The sequence below is a fragment of the Sinocyclocheilus anshuiensis genome, unplaced genomic scaffold, assembly GCF_001515605.1.
Source record: "Sinocyclocheilus anshuiensis isolate Anshui unplaced genomic scaffold, SAMN03320099.WGS_v1.1 scaffold635, whole genome shotgun sequence".
Taxonomy (NCBI): Eukaryota; Metazoa; Chordata; class Actinopteri; order Cypriniformes; family Cyprinidae; genus Sinocyclocheilus; species Sinocyclocheilus anshuiensis.
In genome coordinates, this window is record NW_015551039.1 from 206,707 (window position 1) to 227,488 (window position 20,782).

General features: G+C 37.2%; 2 protein-coding genes across 3 annotated transcripts; one reads left to right on the forward strand and one right to left on the reverse strand.

Annotated features, from left to right (window-relative positions):
- The first annotated feature begins 253 nt into the window (after positions 1-253).
- Positions 254-3,404, forward strand: LOC107661421 (probable G-protein coupled receptor 101). Its single transcript, XM_016450994.1, has 2 exons — positions 254-401; positions 2,008-3,404. Exon 2 carries the CDS (start codon positions 2,103-2,105, stop codon positions 3,402-3,404), a length of 1,302 nt encoding a protein of 433 aa, XP_016306480.1. The 5' UTR covers positions 254-401; positions 2,008-2,102.
- Positions 3,405-7,275: 3,871 nt separating this feature from the next.
- On the reverse strand, positions 7,276-17,903 carry LOC107661373 (transmembrane 9 superfamily member 2-like). Of its 2 annotated transcripts, XM_016450899.1 has the most exons (18): positions 17,655-17,903; positions 17,330-17,397; positions 17,142-17,235; positions 16,639-16,766; positions 16,312-16,441; positions 15,307-15,434; positions 14,422-14,533; positions 14,263-14,342; positions 14,065-14,170; positions 13,718-13,759; positions 13,316-13,448; positions 12,892-13,011; positions 12,394-12,451; positions 12,140-12,299; positions 11,781-11,932; positions 11,583-11,694; positions 11,127-11,298; positions 7,276-7,864 (listed from the first exon to the last, which is right to left on the reverse strand). In XM_016450899.1, the coding sequence occupies exons 1-18, from the start codon at positions 17,781-17,783 to the stop codon at positions 7,797-7,799; spliced, it is 1,992 nt and encodes a 663-aa protein (XP_016306385.1). In that variant the 5' UTR covers positions 17,784-17,903; the 3' UTR covers positions 7,276-7,796. The 2 variants fall into 2 exon arrangements, with proteins under 2 accessions (XP_016306385.1, XP_016306386.1); XM_016450900.1 differs by lacking the exon at positions 13,718-13,759.
- Between the last annotated feature and the right edge of the window lie 2,879 nt (positions 17,904-20,782).

Consider the following 20,782-nt stretch of genomic DNA (forward strand, 5'->3'; position numbering starts at 1 on the left):
GGAAGGTCTGTGTGTTTAAGTGCACTCGAGAGCACCAACAGCGTTACAGTGCTAATGAGCAGAACGGTGTGATGCTGATGACATGTAACCGCTGTGACACTGCTGTATGTGCGCCACCGCATGTTCACAAGCAGGTTACAGAAACCCACGGCGGTTTATTGAAACAATATCTGCTCTGACAGCACCAGCGAGCGCTTGATTGAAGCTTCATCTCTGGATGAAGTCCTGCTCACACAGAGCCGAGCAGAGGCGACTGCCATTGATGACACTGAGGAGACTAAAATGGGAGAACATCACTGGAGCCCTGCTGTCAGTGAAGAGAGAGACATAAAGGCGACTGACCACCGACAGCCATTCGAAAAGAGCCGAACGGATGCTTCATTTTCAATGATCGTCACAAGGTAAATGTCTTCCATTCATTGGTAATATTTGCACGAGATTCGCGCCGTAGAGAAACCAGCGCCGCTATTAGCGCGCGGTAAACAATGGAATGATGACAGTGGTGATTTCCAGCTGTTTCTCATTGTTCGCATAAAAGGTAGATGCATATAATTTTGGCCCGTGCTTACCAACACAAGACCAGGTAAGATACGAAGCACACAGCTTATAGACCATGAAAATAGATGAATCTGTTGTCTCTGTATACAGATTCACTGTTTCTCTTAAATATTTATTATGCACTGCTTACGTATAAATATGCATACTGATTTGTTCATACATGCAGTAAATACTATACTATGTAGTATGCACTGTTATGTAGCAGGCACTAGAACCTTTGTGTACAGGTATAGCCTATAGAAAATGCATGTATAGTATACATTGTAGTCCAAGGTTCATTATAGAATAGGGCTGTGCGATATGCGATAACTCATTAAATAATGCGATATTCGATATGCGATACGATAATGCTTAAAGTGCCACATGCTCAGATGAAACAGTTTTACTCAGCTATTGCTGAGTCAGTTCTGTGAACTTCTATAACTATCTTGTGTCATATATATATGGATATTTTTATGTATGTATGTACCAAGAGTTCCTGTAACACCACAACAAATTCCTTGTGTTTGCGCACACTTAAGTGGTGAATAAAGCTCATTCTGATTTTGATTCTAATAAGAAAGCACCCCTACAACAACTTCTGAAAGTGAACGGTATGTGTTTTACTCAAGCATTACATAAAAATGTAATTTTAACATGAGTGTAGGAACTGCATAATAAAAAGGAAAAAAAAAACACTGTATAGTATTTACTCTTTGAATTCAATATGCACTGATTCTTATTTAGCTACAACAGTTATTTAGGTAAGAGCAGTGAGTGATTTTCTCTTTGTCTTTTGTTGATGGCCCCAAATATTGCAAGCTGTAGCGATATGCATATTGCGATATGTACATTTGCTATATTTTGATATATTGCACAGCCCTATTATAGAATGTACTTTAAATTACAATATGTATGTATAAAAGTATATGTACAGTACAAATTTGAAGTTTGGCATTGAGTACTGCAAATATTGTTGGCTGTTGTTTTATAAAGTTGTGTAATAGTATTAGGGATGCAACAATATTAAAATTCTAGTCAATGCAATGTCAATATTTGTTTGTTATTGTTTTTAGTATTAATATCATTATGGCTGGTAACTGCTAAATATTATTTATATGTGTGTGTGTGTGTGTGTAATTATTATTCATTTATTTCATATTTAATATTAGTCATATTAAAATGACTACTTTAAATTCATTATTATCACTAATAATTAAAATTAATTTTAATGCTTACTAAAGATTTACTAAAGTTTGTAAGGATTAATTTTCAGTAAGTGTAGATAACAAAGATAATCTAAATGGAAATGAGCTATTTACATAAATATGTAAAATGTATGTGTAGGTTGGACACAATAGTTCTTTCAGATGTCTGTTACACTGTGACTCAAGTATCATTACAGAACATTCATCTAAGAGGGATCAGGATGTGTTGAACATTTCTTCTTGTGTTACGTCCTCTTTCAAGGTGTGAAGAGGTGTGAAGTCGTCAGACCTTCAGGCTGGTGTTGGTGAAATCCGAAAGGCTTCTAATGTGTTATCTCCCATCTTGTCTCTGTCACCATGCCCACCTTTCCACCTCTGGGCAGTAACTCCAGCACAGTGCCCTGGGACCCCGGCGCACCTTCTCTGGTGAACAGCACGGTGAAGATGGTGCTTATATCAGCGATCGTGTGCACGTCACTGTTTGGAAATGTTGTGGTGCTGCTGGTATTCCAGCGCAAGCCGCAGCTTCTCCATGTTGCCAACCGTTTCGTGCTTAACCTGCTCCTGGCCGACCTACTGCAGACGGTGCTAGTCATGCCCTTCGCCATCGCTGCAACTGTGCCTGAGGTCTGGCCGCTGGACGCCAGGCTGTGCCAGGCTCTTGTGGTGCTCATGCACCTGTTTGCATTCGCTGGCGTCAACACCATTATCGTGGTGTCCGTGGATCGCTACTTGGCCATTATCCACCCGCTGTCCTACCCCACACGAATGACACCTCACCTGGGTACCAACCTGATCGCTCTCACATGGCTTCTTAGTGTGCTTCAGAGCACCCCGCCGCTTTATGGATGGGGAACCATCGAATTTGACCGGCGCCACAACGCTTGCACTGTTGTGTGGTCCTCAAGCTACTCGTATTCAGCCCTGGTGTCCTCGCTTTCATTCTGGCTGCCTGTGGTGATCATGCTTTGCTGTTATTGGATGGTGTTCAGGGCAGCGAGGCGGCAGAACGCTCTCGTTCACCCCATCCAATCCAACCCCCCTCCAGATTCTCAAGCATCCTGTTCCAGTCCCCAAAGGCATCCTCAGCCGGAAGGCCCGTTTTCAGCCACTTATCCCATCAGGACCCGCCATAGACGCTTCCACTATCATTGTAAGGCTGCGCGGGTGGTGTTCGTCATCATGGCGTCCTACGTGCTCAGCATGGGCCCGTACAGCGTCCTGAGCACGATATCCATTTACTCAAGTGCAGCAGTGCCGCCCTGGTTGGCCTCGATGGCGCTCATTCTCTTCTTCCTGCAGTGCTGCTTACACCCCTACATCTACGGCTACATGCACCGCAGTGTACGCAAGGAGTTCCTGGCGCTGCTCTGCGGACCGCTGTGTGGGCAAGGCCGGATCATTCGGGGCTCCGCGGTGGACAGCTGCTTCACGGTGACGGATGGACGCCTGGCACACACCCACCTCTCAAGCCAGGCTGCCCGTGTGTGTCCTCTCCGAACCTGGGAGGAAGGCACCACGTCTTCTTCCCCTACAGAGAGGAGGTCCAAAGACAGCCGTAAGGAAACCACCTCCATCAGTCTGAGCTCAGAGAAGGAGCTCACTGTAAACAGCCACACCAACAATCAACCTGAGGAAACACCTACAAGCAAATTCTGAACATTTTTCTGTCAGTGTTGGGGTATGTACATCTCTTTTGGTTTCCATTTAGGGCACAGTTTGGTACTTTAGAATCTAATACTGTGCCTTTAAACACAAGCTCACTGAATATACTGTAACCACACACTCAGACTAAAAGTTGCACTGGGTCACTAGAGTGGCACCCTTTCAAAATCTGTACTAATATGTATTGTTTAGGTACTAATATCACTGTGGGTGATAATATGAACCTTTAGGAGTTTAAAAAAAGTACCTTCTTAAAATGTACCGCCCCCTATGGATCTACTTTGTGGTTAGTATTTACAAAAATAACATTGACGACAACAGAAAAGCCTTGCAAACATAGTTTCTTGGCAAGATGATAGACTGTTTAAATGATCTTTTAGTCAAGAGTTACATTCTTTCTTTTTAAACATATGTTCAACATGTTTTAAAGAAATTTTACTTGTATTCAGCAAGGATGCATTAAATTGCATTATACTGTAACCACACACTCAGACTAAAAGGTGCACTGGGTCACTAGAGTGGCACCCTTTCAAAATCTGTACTAATATGTATTATTTAGGTACTAATATCACTGTGGGTGATAATATGAACCTTTAGGAGTTTAAAAAAGTACCTTCTTAAAATGTACCGCCCCCTATGGATCTACTTTGTGGTTAGTATTTACAAAAATAACATTGATGACAACAGAAAAGCCTTGCAAACATAGTTTCTTGGCAAGATGATAGACTGTTTAAATGATCTTTTAGTCAAGAGTTACATTCTTTCTTTTTAAACATATGTTCAACATGTTTTAAAGAAATTTTACTTGTATTCAGCAAGGATGCATTAAATTGCATTAAAGGCATTAAACTGCATTAAAATCATGATGTTCACAAAAATATTAAGCAGCATGACTGTGTTCAGCACTGATAATAAGAAGTGTTTCCTGAGCACCAAATCATTATATAAGAATGATTTCTGAAGGATTCATGTGACACATGTGACTTCTAAAAATGCAGCTTTACCATCACAGAAATAAATAGCGTTTTAAAATATATAAAAATAGAAAAAGTATTTAAATAGTAATATTCCACAAAATTACTGTTGCTGAATTGTTGATCAAATAAATGCAGCTAGGGAGAGCATAAGATACTGAAAAAAACATTTTAAAAAATCTTACCAACCTTAAACTTTTGAATTGTAGTGTTTGTTTACTCTGTGTATGGGAAAGTGGTTGAAAATCTATCATCAGTTATAGTACACGGTTATGGTTATTTAAACAAGACTGGAAACAAGGTCTGAATAATCCTTTAATACACCAGGCTTGACATCTAATACCTTATTATGAGTGGTTTAAAATATAAAATATTGGAGACATGGTATAAAGTGCTCCATCAAATACAGAATATTGTTGTTGTTTTTTTTAGTGTTTTAATATAGTACTTAAAATATTAGGGAGTAAAATGTTGGAAAAATATTTTTTGAGACAGCACATATTAGTGTACAATATCTCTAACCAAATGAATGTTCTTTGTATACATCCATGTCAAATGTATTGCTACTTTACAATTTAAAGACGAAGTATTCCTTATGTTGTTTTGAAATGAATTTAGAATATATGTGGAGAGATTTCTGTCTATTTTTCTAAGCATACATATTAACTTTGTTATACGACTGAATCATTGTCACTGGAATCAAAGTTCTCTTTTAAAGAAACACTGTAAATATAAGAGTAATTACAAGCAAAAGGAAGTTAACAAATTGAAGAAACCGTTCTATGTATTTATTGTTCATGCACCAGTAATACTTAAGCGATGAATCACATCAGCATTAGGGTATGGGTCACTGTATTTGTTTGTATTTAAAAGATGTGCGATGTAGAGGGGTTTCAGTGTTTTGAAGAGGGTGAGTCACATGAAAACTGTCAAGATCATGTCTGTTTATCTTTCACCCCAAAATGAGAAAGAAAATTAAGCCTACATTTCGACCATTTTTGCATTGTTCCCACCCATCAAACCTTTTCTCATACCTTTACTGTAAAAAACAAAAAAAAAGGTAAATCTTAATTCAATTTCATTCAAGGTATTTATATATCATGGTAGTATTTGTTGAATTGCCTTATTTATTTATTTGTGAAATGTGACCTGGGACATGCTTTCGTGAGATTCACCCAAGAACAGCTAATGAGCTCAGGATCTCAGGTTATTTATGATGTACCTCTTGACCAGTGTGGAGAGTCAGCTCTCTTTAAGAGTGCCTCCCTAGATAAATTGTACATGATCTCTGTGTTGTGCAATATGTTCAATCCCCTGACACTGCCAAATGTATAATTTAACCACTGACATGATGTGAGATTAAATAAGCTGGCTTCAAAACTGCTGAAGCAATTTAATATGTTATCAAGTTCAACCACTACATCAAGGCAGGAATGTTAACCGCTCTTGAGCACTTAGCTTGACCCTGTAGAAAATGGGACTGCTAGTGCTTCATTATTAATTTCTGGCTGGGGTGTTTAGAAGTCAGCTGAATCAATCATGAGTCAAACCTGCAATTTCCTCTGCTACAGCAAGTATTATTTTGAAACCAGTGAGTGCAGCAATACAGATCACTGATATTATCAACTGTATGTCAGTTTCCAGTAATGTCTGCAGCACTTATAAAACTATAGACAGTCACTTTCAACAAAAAAAAACAAAAAACAAACAGCGGAGTCAGCTAAAACAGGTCATCATCACTCCAACTGTAACAACTGACTGTTTTATATATATAAAAAAGTTAGAATTAGACATTTTTGTAATGATGTACTTTGTGATTTTTTTTCATTATAACATGGTGAAGAATGTTTATGTACACCTCACAAGACTTGAAGCTCAGTACATTCTGTGAGTTTTCAAATTAAAATTGAATTGAAAAATGATGTGCATGTCGTTTTCTTAACGTATTGACATTTAAATAATTTACAAAGTACAAAATCACTAAATATCTCCCATTATTTAATTATTACTTGTATAAGAGTCCTATAGCAAAAAAAAATGTGCTTCTTAACCATTCAGTTTCCTTCCCTCCATAAAAAACAATTTGTCAGCAAGATAAAACTATAAAAACACATGGAACAAAATAGTTTTATGCTACTAACAATGAAGTAAAAATTATTACTGATATTCACCAACAGGTGACAATATAGAGGTTACTGTGGTGTGGTTTTACATGACTTAAGGAGCGGTAACATTAGCTAAATTATGGGTGAAATTTTATGGGCAAAATGGGCAATTGTATATTGTCAATAGCACGAATCATAAAGCACAGCACACACAGAAGTCAATTTAAAACAAAGCAGCTTTCTGTTGGTCAACGAGACAAATCCATGAAAAACATGAACCTGTAGCGATTGCGTTAACTCCTATCTAAATGAGCAGATTTAGCTTGCAAAAAAAATTGCTGAACAACAGACAAATGTAACTGTCCCTTACAGGTGTGAAGTCAGTTAAATTTCACATGGCAAAAAAATGTATAAAAGCACCACTTATACAGAAGTCATTTTCAAACCAAGTAATTTTCTGTTATCAACATGTTGAAATTCCCGTGACCAACTTGAACATGAACAAAATCTGTGGGGAAAACTTTTTGCCCTCAAGTGAAACTCCCAGTCACATGGATTAAAATGACTGTATTTTGCTGCGAAATTTCACTAAGTAACGGTAAATGTTACATTAGCTAAACTTATTAGGCAAAAATTTCACCAACAAAGAGCATTCATTATGCATTATGTAGCACAGCATGAAGCACCTCTCACTCAGAGGTCACTTCCAAACTAAGCAGCTGTATATTGATCAATGTGACCAAATTGTGAGCTCAAAATGAACAAACTTGAATGCAGTGAGAAATCTGCATGTGGAATGTTTTCACGCATCACTCACGCAAAATTCCAGATTGCGTGGATTTTTATTAAGATGACTGCTTTTAGCTCACAGCATTTCACCGTACAAAGGAAAATGTGACCGCACCCGAAATTGTGTCCCATCTGATCTTTCAAAACAAATTCTGTATTAAAAAATCATGGACAGAAATAATTGTATTAAATATTCAAATTATGTCTTTACAGATGATGAAGTAAAACAGAAAATGTAAAACATACATTTGGATCAATATAAAAGCATAAGACGACAATTTTCTACATAAGAAATGGGTGTGGTAGGTTTAGCTGGAATTAAGTCACAGGTAGCGTGAGACAAGTAAAGCACTGAAAAATGGTCTTTGGAGTTCACAAGCACACCTGTTGCAAGTCAGTGAATTACAGTTGAGCCAAACACACCAGCCGTTCTTTTAACCTTCATTTAAATGTCTATTCAGACTTCCACATGAAAGCTGATCTGTAAAATGATGTTGTGTTCTCCAAATGTCCTTCCCTTAGTCCACCTTCAGCAAGCTGTAGATTTTATTTACAAACAAGAAGCAAGCGAAGAAGCCTATAGTACCTGGATGGAAGGAGAAATGTGAGAATTAACGCAAGAAATAAAAATAAAGAGCACAGGCCAACAAAATTAACATTTTAGTACATGTCACAAAATGTGCCAGACTAACTGACAGGGTTTCTATTAAAAACCACATTTAGAGTCATTTGGGTGGCATTGTATAAGATAACCGTCTATTAATAGTACCGTTTCAATGCAGCAAATTATCTGACAGAGCCAAACTAAGCTGAGTGTAATGAAGTACAGGATTAAATCGAATCATCGCTGGGGCGGCAGTGACAGCCAATCAACAATAGGTCTGATTGAAATCTTTAGTTCTGAATCTATTTTCAGATGGATTTATATACACACGATTCTCAGTCCTCCCCCTCACCTTCCACACACGCTCTCGCTGTATCTTCACTTGGCTCTTAGGATCTAAAAAGTCATGCTAGTTTTGGCTAAAACGAGCCATTTCTGGGAACCATTATTTTAAGATTTGGGACTAAGAGCGTAATGGTGATCCAGTAAGCCTCGTTTCAATTGTGCCTTACATTTTCACCCCTCAAGTGTGCATGGAAGTTGCCATAACAGCCGCAGCCAGGGATCCTAAAGCATCTAGAATCCATGGCAACAAATAGATTGTGGCTAATAACCACTCAGAAAACCGATGGCGGCGGTTTCCCATCATTCAAAGCAAAGCCGTGAGAACTGTGGCAATTGCACTGGTTTTTGTAAAGGTTCTACATAAAATGTCAAAGTACTGTCGCCAAGGAGCTTGGGCTATTTTACCAAGTCTATGAGGAAAGCACATGCTGCAAACCTAAAAAATACATTTACATGCCATTTATAGAGAAACAAGTAAGCATGTGTAGATGCTATCAACCAACAGCTGTTTACGGCTGGCAGACAGCTGGCCATCTCTCGCCACCTCCGCCTCAGCATATCAATGAGGGGAAGCAACAGAGATTTGATTAAGGCCGGAGAGAGTGCCGATGTCTTTCAACAACAACAATAAAAGATGAGGAATATTTATAGGTGTCCCAATTACCCACAGCCTAAACACAGCATGACCCATTGGGCAGGAACAAACCGACTAGAACTGGTCACCTGCCAAAACAAAGGACTAGAAGGGAGACATACTGCAGCATCAAATCCACCTACATTATGAGGAACTGAACATTTGATATTGTGGGTGAAGTAAAACAAGGCAAACATTTGCACTAACCACAGAAAGCATTGACTTTCAGGAACAGGATACAAATCCTGTAGCTTTTAAATGGTACTTTACCAGGGGCGGTTGCACCAGCTGTGCAGAAATTACAACTTAGCCATTACTAAATATGTACATTTTTTAGTTTACTCGCCAGACTGATATACTATTTTTATATATATAAATCAAAAAAAGGGACGATAATTGGTGAGCACCAGCCAATGAGATTGCCGTTTGCGCAATAGTTCCGACCACTACTCCTAAATATAATGTAGAAATTTTAAATTTCTTTGAAGCTGCTTTGCAACAATTTGTATTGTGAAAAGTACTATATAAATAAACGTGAACTGTATCTTATGGTTGTTCTTAAAAGCTTAAGAATTCCAAATAAACTCCGTTATTTTGACAGGAAAATACAACAAAGTATATCGTTTACATGTAGCGTCAATTCTGCATGGTAGGCTATGTAAGACTCTCTCTGTCTCTCTCTCTCTCTTTCTTTGCATGTGTGTGAGAAACCGTACTGTTTGGCTTATTCACCATGGTAAAATGAATGATTTTACTGAATATATCCACACTAAATAAAATGACCCCTAAAATAAAAACAGTAGGTTTTATGGGGCTAATCAACGTACATAATGATTTAATAATTAGAAAATAATTACTTCTGCCATAATTAGCCTATTCTAAAGCGTCATTTTACAGAAATAGTGTTTACAGAATAATGTTATGATCGGAACTCCACGCAGCTCCCGCACTACTCTCCATTGGAAATGAATGACTTCTGGTCTATCGGTTGTCGTTTGTCGGAGATAGTGGAAAGGCGGCTTAAGAGATGAATTCAAAAATAGCACAGATCGCTTGACAGAGAGTGAAAATCTGTGCTAAACTTATACTTAGCCTCCAACTCACACACTGGCAAGTAAAATCTAAGAATTTATTAGCCAATGACTCATGTTAGACATCATTTAGTCACCCAGAGTGAAGATTTTGTCACATATGCAAGTGATTTACTTGCATTGTAGAGGGTTGTTAATCCTTTGCATAAACTAAATATTAACAGAAGCTTCCGACCAGGAGTAACAGTTGGAAAAAAATTGCAGATTGACTGAATTGCATCCATAAGATTTTGTTTTACCTGACAGACTTCAATTCTTTAGAAATATGTGATGATGTTGACATTTACGCTCTTTTACTTTTTATGAAAGAGAAAACATTATGTGTGCATCGATCCATAGTGTGCAGGTCAAATAAAATCAATCATAATAAATGTTATTTTTAATGATTTTTAGTTTCTTCTTGTTCTGGTTAAGGGTTAAACCGGTCATTTGATTGAGGAGGAGTATTCAGTGAAAGGTCATTCAGTGTAGGATTCGGACACTGATTAAGTTTGAGTCATTAGCTTGTTGAACAGACTTTGTGCTTGCTGTATGCTTGTTTTTGATTACAGCCAGTGAAGACAACACAACAGAAAGACTGTAACTGAATAGAAAGACTGAATTCAAATTCAGACTGTAAGCTAAAACAAAGTATTATTTATTTTGCTGTTTGCTGTAGAGTCACTCTGTCATTGAAAAAGAGTGCAGGAAACACTGTATTGCTCTATTCATCTGTGATAAAAGAATAAAATGTAACTTCAATCTAATTTTCTCAAGTAGGTTATGACACAAATCTATTCTCTCATTTGGGGTTTCACAAACTGGGGGCTGCAAATTAAATAAATTATAAAAATGTAAAACAAATATATAATATTAATAATAATAAAGAAATGTAAAAATAAAATAAAAACAACATCTAAACGATACTATAATATTTATTTCAATTATACTACCAAATTATAATTATACTAACTTGCTAAAAAAAAGATTAAATATTTTATTTCTTTACTTGCATGTCATGTGACCATTAACCAATTTCAGAGAGCAGCAAACATACAAATGTTATACAAATGTTAAATTATTGAAATGTTAATATTAAAATCTCAGGGGATAATTCAAGTAAATGTTTTCATCAAAGTGTATAAACGTGAAAATATGTTATAAAGCTAAAGCAAATCAGACCATCATCACATACCTGTAAAAATGAAGAAAATGAGCACCATGATCAAGGTGTAGCCAAAGTAGAGGATGGTGCTTGCAGCCCCTATGATTTGTAGTTTTGAGAAGAAGTAATGCACTGCGTAGACAAACAGATAGACTGCTGTGAAACCGCTGGTCAGGAATGATCGCCACCACCAGTGATAATCCTGTCAAATACAAATAAGAAGGCTTTAAATAAAAGTTTAAAACACCTGCAATTATTAAAAGAAATAATAATAGCACTTTTGACAAATGTTTAAAATGATGTAGACTGGTATGAAATAAAGATTCATTCAAATCAGTGGCCTAGAAAAAAACTCCACAAGACCACACCACTAGATGTCAGTATACAGTCCATGACTTAGTTGTTTCTGAAGACGAATAAGAAACGGCAAACACACACAAAGTAAAATGTAGAATTTAAATAAGTTTAAAAGATGTCGAATCTCACCTCCGCACATAAATGGAAGTAGCAGAGCAGAACAGTTGCCTCAGAGCAAGTAATGACCAGGATGATGAAGACCAGGAAAAGGAAGCCAAACATGTAATACATCTGATGAGACCTGCAGAGAAACATTTGAATGCACCGTTAGGAACAAAACATCAGTCTTCACATCGACTCATTTCAGCATATGATTTCAAACCATACCAAATGCTGTTGAGGATGAAGAAGAGCTGGATGAAGATGCAGCCAAAGGGCAGGATGCCGCCCATGATGATACCCGGCACAAGTTTGGTGAAGAAGGTCTGCGGAGGAATTTGGCGTGGGATCTGGTTTGTTCGCACTGGTGGCTCGATGCCCTGTTAAAACAGGAAAATAAAAACACCCACATTCAAAATATTGTGCATGACATGGTGCCAAAAGAAAAGCTCACACAGATGGGAAACACAATATCAGCTGATTCAAAGAGATATTCTAAAATACTTAGAAATACACAAATAGGAAGGCATAAGAATTCTGGAGTATCAACTAAAGAACAACTGGCCTGTTCAAGAAGACATACTCACTGGTTTTTTGAAGCCGAAGTATGCACCCACAAAAGTAAGAGGAACAGAGATGCCGAACCACAGTGCCAGGATGGCCACCAGTGTGCCAAAGGGAACAGCAGCGGAGGATCCCTCTACCCACAGGATCAGATTCATCAGGAAGAAATCCACAAACACAATCCTGCAAAAACACAGCATACTGAAACTGCATCCTGGCATACATCATTTTATTCCTGTTATCAAGAAATGTATTATTGTTCGCAATGAAGACTTACCCAGGACACAAAAAGGCTGTGAGAAAAACATTGGTTTTCCAGTTTTCACCACCAAAAGCTGATGATACAGAGGAAATTGAGGATGCAATTAATATTAAAACTGCCAAAAGGGTCTCTCAAAACTGTAAATAACATATCTTTACATTCACAATTTCTATATTTATATTTCTGTATTGATTTGTATCATGATCACATGTTAATTTCCTATTTTTTATTGTTTTGTTATTTATGTCTGTACTTTTTCTGCACTGGAATCTCCTCTCAGCAAGAGTGTAAGCTCCTCGTTTGTGTAAGCTTACTTGGAAATAAAGCTCATTCTGATTCATATTTAACATATTTAAGATGGACTTAGTATTCTTCCCTCATTAAAATGCAGGAAATTAATAGAACACAAATAAAATGAATAGCACTTTTGGAAAAAAAAAAATCATAATGATTTCATAATGATTCCAGAAGAAAATAAGGTTAAATATGTGTTCTATTGCAATATTTGCTTACTCTTATAGAGTCTGGCAGACACATATCCAGCAGGTGTGCCAAGCAGAACCCACAACACCACTGCACAGGTCATGAGAGCCCCTCTGTTGGCTGGAGACAGGAAGCCCAGACAGGCCAAGACTAAAGGGAAAAGCAGGATTGTCACTTTTGTTCATTTAATGCTACTATAACGGTAATATGAAATAACAAACAACCAAAATGTGTACAACCATATTTAATTGATAACAATCTCTATTATGCATACATTAACTAATTAAAAATAATGGATTAGTGGAGAAAAGTTCACATTTCTGGCATTTAGCTACATGATCCACTCAAATATTCAATTGTTCTCAAAGTTCTAGAGAAGTAATCCTTTACGTTTAGTTTGTACAATACAAAATCTGCAGTATATTTAATTCATTTCTGTTCCAGATGCACTTACAAAGGGTGATGAAGGTCATGATGAAGACCTGAGTGCCCTGTCCGAGGAAGACAGACAGAAGCATGCCCATCCTGGGCGGCCTGAACACATCACCATGAACCTGCTTCCAGCCAGACTCCTCCTGGGCTTCCTCCTGCAGGAGATATAACAATAAATCTAAATGACCTTGCATGGCCGACATCCGATGAATCATTATGGCCAGTCGCCAAACACAATCAGGAACAGCAGATGGTATGTGCCACATATGCATTATCAGTGACATTATCTATTCATTGCAAAACCTTCAATTTTATACCTTGATTGGTAAGCATAATGTATATTTACACTTGTTTTACCAAGTTCCCGAAGCCAAACAATCAATAAAACATAATCACCAGTGACGACATAAGCTAATAAGCTTACATAGGTAATGTTTGCAGTTGGAGGGATCTTAACCCAGTCTGCCTGTGAATGTCACAACAGAGGATTCAGTGACTGGAGGTATTCTTATGGTTATTAATAAAAGAAAAATAAGACCACACTGAAACTAAGAGAAAACTTGTCGGTCTGCCTGTGCTTGAGGATTAGGATCTACATTAACGCAATGAAGCAAACATAATATAGTAACTGGAAGTTTGTTCTAACAGTTTATGCCTATGTGGGAGTGTCAGCTCTGTTGACACAAGGGACTTTGGTGACATTACAGAGTCATTCATTTATTCTGTTATCTAGTTAAAAGTCAGAATGAGAACAAAGTAAATTCAAGGTACCTGGTCCATCTGGTTGTACCGGGCAATATCCTTGTGCAGTGTTCTAAGCATGATCATGGCCACCATGCCAGACAGGAAGAGTATAATGACCAAAGAGTTCATGATGCTGAAAAAAATCAAATGAAGTTGGGCCATTAATAAGTATGGAGATATGGAAGGAAGAGCCTTCTTAGATATTTTCAACCAGATTGTGCTCACCTGAACCACTGGATGTTAGTGCGAGGCATGGAAACTAAAATATAATCCCATCGAGAAGCCCACCTAATATCATCATTTTGCTAAAAAAGGAGGGAAAAAATATATTGCACATAGTTCTTTCCAACCATCTCATTGTACTGACTCTATAAACAAACTTACCTGAAATTTAACTGAATAAGAGTAGGTGACTTTGAGATTACTTTTGAATTCTGCTGGTATGTCCATGGGAGTGCCTTCACATGATGGACTGTCTTCATCACTATGCTTGACACTGTCCAACAGAAAACATATGTATTATTCTTATCTAACAAACTATACTACAGATGAGATAACTCTATCCATACGCATTAGAGTAAATATTTACTTGGTTTTCTTACTGAAGTGTGCTTGCAAACAGGTGTCACTATGCCTAACTTTCAATTCTAGTTAAATCTGAAATGGATCATATCGGCCCACAGAATGTGGAGCAAGAGATAAAATTAGGTCTTAAAGGGTTAGTTCACACAAAAATGAAAATTCAGTCATTAATTACTCACCCTCGTGTTGTTCCAAACCCGTAAGACCTTCGTTCATCTTCGGAACACAATTTAATTTTTGATTAGATTTTTGTCATTACGCTGGATCTGGGTCAGCACCGCCACACGCTCGCGTCATGATACTGTCGTGAACACACGTCCAAAGTGACGCAGTAGAGACGAAAATGTGGAATAAAGTCGTTATTTTTGTTTTCTTTGCACAAAAAAGTATTCTCGTAGCTTCGTAACTTTACAGTTGAACCACTGATGTCACACGGACTACTTTGTCGATCATCTTGGTACTTTTCTGGACCTTGGTAGTTACCTTGCTGTCTATGGGAGGGTCAGAGAGCCCTCAGATTTCATCAAAAATATCTTAAATTGTGTTCCGAAGATTAACGAAGGTCTTACGGGTTTGGAACAACACGAGGGTGAGTAATTAATGACAGAATTTTCATTTTTGGGTGAACTAACCCTTTAAAGTCACCATTTCAAGTCAAGTTAGTTACAGACACTTGCAAAATCAGACCTCCTAGGTTCCAGTGTTGCCGCCACAAGTCGAGGACTCATCCCATTCGTTTCATCTCCACTGTGATAAACTATGGTGATGTCCACATGGTTGAAAATATAATAAGTGTTCTTCTTGTTGAAATCAGCCTAAAAGAGTGGATAAAAAGCATGTCAGAAGCTTCTTTTACTTCATTTCTGGTGACTAATATAGACTTATTTTGAAAAAAAAAAAATCTGAAATTATATTAATCAGCAAAACATTGTGTCACTGTTCTGTTGTTGGTAATGCATTTTATATTATTATATTATGCTGTAAAGATTTAACCAATAATGTTTTTTAACAGAAAAATAAACAGTTTTATTTAATAAACCCTTTTCACAGACTGTGATGACATGTTTCCACAGCTAATAACATTGCAAATATAGCAAAATTCATTAGCAAAGTGCTTCTAATACAACAGCTGATGGATTGATTGATCAATCAATCTCTCTATCATTTTTCCTCTTTTGTTATTATTTGTAGTGGAGCAAACGGGAACACAAAAATGATATCTGTTGTAGTTTAAGTTCAAAGAAGTTTTGCCCACTATTATGACTTTCTCTTCTATGAAATATGAAGGTCCATTATATTTGAACAACTAGTCAGTAATAAACCAATATAAGATTCAAGAACCAAAACAGTTGTTCATTTTGTGTCCATTCCACAAATACAGTAAATCTCATGACTTTTGATGTATTAGATGTTTAAGAAACTATTACCTAACATGAACTTAACTGTGCTTGAAAAGTAGGTATTTAAACACCAAATGTTTGTATCACCATCCTTAAAACAGGGATTACAGCCTGTCTATTTCCAACAATTAAATTAAATCAACAATGTCATGATCTTGACATAATTTACTGAACTGATATTCAATTCATTGCAGTAATACAAATTATTTATACCAAATTTTTATTCTATCACATTTATCCCATCACAGACTGCCAGCTCACAACTCAAGTGGGGAAAAACAGTCTCTCTCACATTTATCACACAGGCATCCTTTGGCTTTCCTTCTTGGTTCACTAGACATCCAATGGGAAATCCTGGGTTGCAGACTTTCTGATTGCCTTCCACGATATAACACCACGTCACTGGCATGTTGTCAACAATCCTGCAAAACAAGTTTAAGAATAAACTAAATCCACCTTTCCATCTTTTAGAGAACCCATTAGAGATTGCATAAAGAATTGTATGCCAAACCCTACGACAACAAATTGGTATTGTGTCTTTCCAACTCTTAAAGCAAGATGACAACTTTTATTTTGTTACTACTACCACACCTACCGTAGGCATTACATCTAGACTTACCAGTGGTGCTGGTAATTCAGCTCCATTCCTTTCTTTAGAAAGTCCAATTTTAACTTGTCTTCTCTTGAACCTGCATCATACGATTTGGTGCAGACCTTCACACAAGCCTTGTCAGCCTTAAATGAAAACTATGGAGAATTTCAAAAATCAGTATATGAAGGATCCATTATATGAGAAGAACTGGAGTTAATTATTATAACACATTAATGCAGAATAGTAACAACTAGGAATACACTGCCTAAATACCATCAACATTATCATACGATAACATATGATTATATATATATATGACAATATAGAAAATAAATCACATGGACAACAAAAGGAAGAAGTGCCTGTGTCTGTCAGTTGCAGCTACTAGTAAAACTTGACAAACATGCCAGCTCTCAATGAACAAGGTGTAAAAATCTTATAAATGTCACTGCCACAATAATATTAAATTACAATTAATAAGATTGATAAAATGAAAAAAAAAAAGTCAAATAAAAACATTAATCGCTTACCTTGTAAGGTGACGTCTCTATTCTTTCTCCAAATAACACCTGCCCAAGGTTCTCTGAGGGCCTTCTTTCATCCGTATCTTTGCAAAAATCAAACCTAAAGCAAAAAGTATTCCCTCGCAGGTCGGTCCTTGCATAGAAATGCATGCAGATATAATAAAGCTTATATTGTAAAGAACAAGAATACTCACGCATCATATTCATAAGGCAGGACTGATTCTACTGAGTCCAGTCTATTCACAAACAGCTGTATGTCTTTCTGTGGGAATGACCGCAGGGGAGTCGGGTCAAGGGGACAGCTGACTATTAATCATATCTCAGCCATTAGGCTACATATATACCTGAAATTGCTTAATGAACACTTTTGTCTGTTTTCATTTTTTGAACATGAATTTGCAATGTAGAGAATCCAGAATTTGCTTTTTAACTCAATGTCGAAACATTTATTTTATTTGTTATGCCTCAACTGTTTGTACACGCAAGTAAAATAATACGTACAGGACATCAAAAGCTCACCTGACATTCCTTCGCATCTTCTTTTTCGCAAAAACTGACTGGTGCTAAACCCGGAAGGTAGAATCCAAAGCTTGAGCGGACTACTGTTAAACTCAGCAAAAATATAAAACGCGGATTTAAAGACTTCATTTTTCAAAGCAGCGTCCTGCGAAAATTCCGGTTTACTCTGCTGGAGCAAACCATAAAACTAACCGGCGACAATTCACAGAGAAAATCGCCAAGACAACGAGCTCGCAGCTGCTACTGACTCAAGAGTAGTGATGTCCGGTTCGCGAACGAATCGTTCGATTTAACTGGTTCTTCTTAGTGAACCGGTTGAACCAGTTCACCAAATCGGACTGAATCGTTGAAAAGTGTAAGCATTAATCCACAAATTACTTAAGTTATTCACTTTTTAAACGTGGCTGACACTCCCTCTGATTCGAAATAAACCAATATCCCGGAGTAATTAATTTACTCAAACAGTACACTGACTGAACTGCTGTGAAGAGATGAACACGAGCAGAGCAGCATCTGTGCAGCAAGCCGGAAAATGAACGTACACGCCCACTGCTGTAGCGGTTCTCGTTCTCGAGTCAAGAACCGGTTGCATCGGTTTTCCCGATTAACCGTTTTTTTTTTAACCGGTTCATTGAAATGAACTGTCCTAAAGAACCGGTTCGCGGAAAAGAACCAGACTTCCCATCACTACTCAAGAGAGATTTGTATCAGAGTCACTTCCTTACTGCGCGCATAACCCCGCCCACCGGTGACCCCTCCCCCAATTCATCTACATCATTGATACCATACACTGTAAAAAAAAATCTGTGACATTTACGGTAAAATATCGGCAGTTGTGGTTGCCAGAACTTCGCCATAAAAAATATGGCAGCAACATTTTAGATTTTACAGACTTAACTTAAATTCACAATAAAATACCGTATTTCATTAACTGATGTAATGTTAATAAACCAAAATACTGAAGTACTAATATCTGTTTTGAACCATTGTAATGCACTGATAACCACCAAAAACTGGTGGTGATGAGAAAGTCACATGATGAACTAAAGCTCATCACAAACAGCTTGTCTGCGAGCTGAGGAGGACAATACTTATATATAGAAGTTGCACAGTGTCATTCACACAAACACTAAACCCCATCATGGTGACACACGATACTGAAATAATGCAATACACATTAATTTAACAACATTAGATGTAAGATTAAACTCAAAAAGACTGGACCTGTCCCTATATGTGTACAGAGGGTTTATAATTCCCTGTAGGTATAGTTCATTCAAACACACTCACACAGACACAGACACACACACTCTCACACATGCACACACAAACACACTCAAACGACACTAGATAATTTTCATAGTTTATTCCGTCTTTCCATCACTTTTGGATGTTTGTTTTAAAACAGTGGAGCTATCCCTATTTGTTTTTAATTAATTGTTACAATTAATTCTTGAGCCTAAGATGTATCAGTTTTCGAGGCTTTCTTTTTGAAAGAAATATGTTTCTCTGTGCAGAGAGTTTTTAATTCCCTGTAGTTAAAATTAATCATCTTAAGTCTGTTGCATATTTATTGTTGTTGCTGCTGTTTGTCTTACAAGTAGCACTACTGTTTTATATTGTACTGTTTGTATTGTTGTATTTCTGCTGTTTTCAGTTTGATTTTGTGCAGTTTATCTAATTTATTAATTCTGGATGCCTATTCATATGATTTTATGTGGCACAAGGGATAAAAGCATGAATAAACATTCATTTACTCTTATTCCTGGATTTTCTTTGTATGTTTAACTACATTGGAGCCATAAAGAACCTTTTCATGAATGGTTCCACAAAGAACCTAATAAAGTGACATGAAGAACTGCTAGGGGTTCTTTTAAGAACCTTTGAAAAGGGTTCTTTGCAGTACCGAAATGTTATTTATGGCACTAAGAAAAAATTGGTTCTTCAAGGAACCGTTTAATGAAAGGTTCTTCAGGGAACCAAAAATGGTTCCTCTATGGCATCGTCATGAAATCCCCTTTTTGGTTCTTCCTGGCACCTTTTTTTTTTAAGAGTAATTAAGCTGTCAACATAAAGTGACGTGACATGTGGCCAAGTATGGTGACCTGTACTTGGAATTAGTGCTCTGCATTTTAACCCATCCTAAGTGCACACACACAGCAGTGAACACACACACACCGTGAACACACACCCGGAGCAGTGTGCTTTTAAAGCTGAAAAATGACCAAAAAACATACAGAAACAACTGTTCAGTCTTACCTGTGAAAGATAATACCCCGAGATCTGTTTTTACCTGTTTTTATTATTGTGCGACGGTTTGTAGATGCCCAAGCTGCCGACGAGTCAGGTATGTTTTCGCCTGTCCCTATAGGAGAGTTGCCTTCACCAATATGGCGGCGACGCTGACGTGCGGTCGAGCGGCCAATGAGGCGTCTAGGTATTTATTATGTCTATGATTGATACACAAAACATCTGGATTAATGACAGCGTTTCATTTAGACTTTTATTTTCATTTATTTTTTGCTTATCTTTATCATTTTTGTCTATGTATGTATTGTCCTAATTTCTGGTATGTGAAACTTTCTATAGATGCTATTTAATGTTCTCCTGAATGTGTATCATTTATGTTACTTTGATAAAAGACGCATCATATATTCATAACTCATCATATTCATAACTGTCTTTAACTCCTTTCAGCGCATTACCGGTAATTTACTGGTATGCTCTTACTGGTAAATTGGCTGAACGAAATTACCCGTATTTTTGAAAAGGTCCTGTTCACACATGATCTCTTAACGGTAATTTACCAGTAAAGACTTTATGTGTGAAAGGGGCTGGTGATTTGCCGCCACCTACTTTCGGTTTTAGTTTAATTTTTAAACCCTTTATGGTACAAAGTTACCATATGGCAAGAAGTTGGATAATTTCTACTAATTCTGAAAAAAATATATATATATATTGCACTATGGGAATTAAAAGGGCAGGCCTTAAAGGGGTCATATGATGCGATTTAAATTTTTCCTTTCTCTTTGGAGTGTTACAAGCTCTTGGTGCATAAAGAAGATCTGTAAAGTTGCAAAGACTAAAGTCTCAAATCCAAAGAGATATTCTTTATAAAAGTTAAGAGT

Excerpts from the sequence above, each read along its gene's own strand:
- LOC107661421 (XM_016450994.1), top strand. The coding sequence starts at position 2,103 with ATGCCCACCTTTCCACCTCTGGGCAGTAACTCCAGCACAGTGCCCTGG.
- LOC107661373 (XM_016450899.1), bottom strand. The coding sequence starts at position 17,783 with ATGAAGTCTTTAAATCCGCGTTTTATATTTTTGCTGAGTTTAACAGTA. Across the intron at positions 14,171-14,262 it reads ACTAACATCCAGTGGTTCAG|CATCATGAACTCTTTGGTCA; the intron begins GTGAGCACAATC and ends GATTTTTTTCAG. Across the intron at positions 12,452-12,891 it reads GTCTGCCAGACTCTATAAGA|CTTTTGGTGGTGAAAACTGG; the intron begins GTAAGCAAATAT and ends CTGTATCATCAG.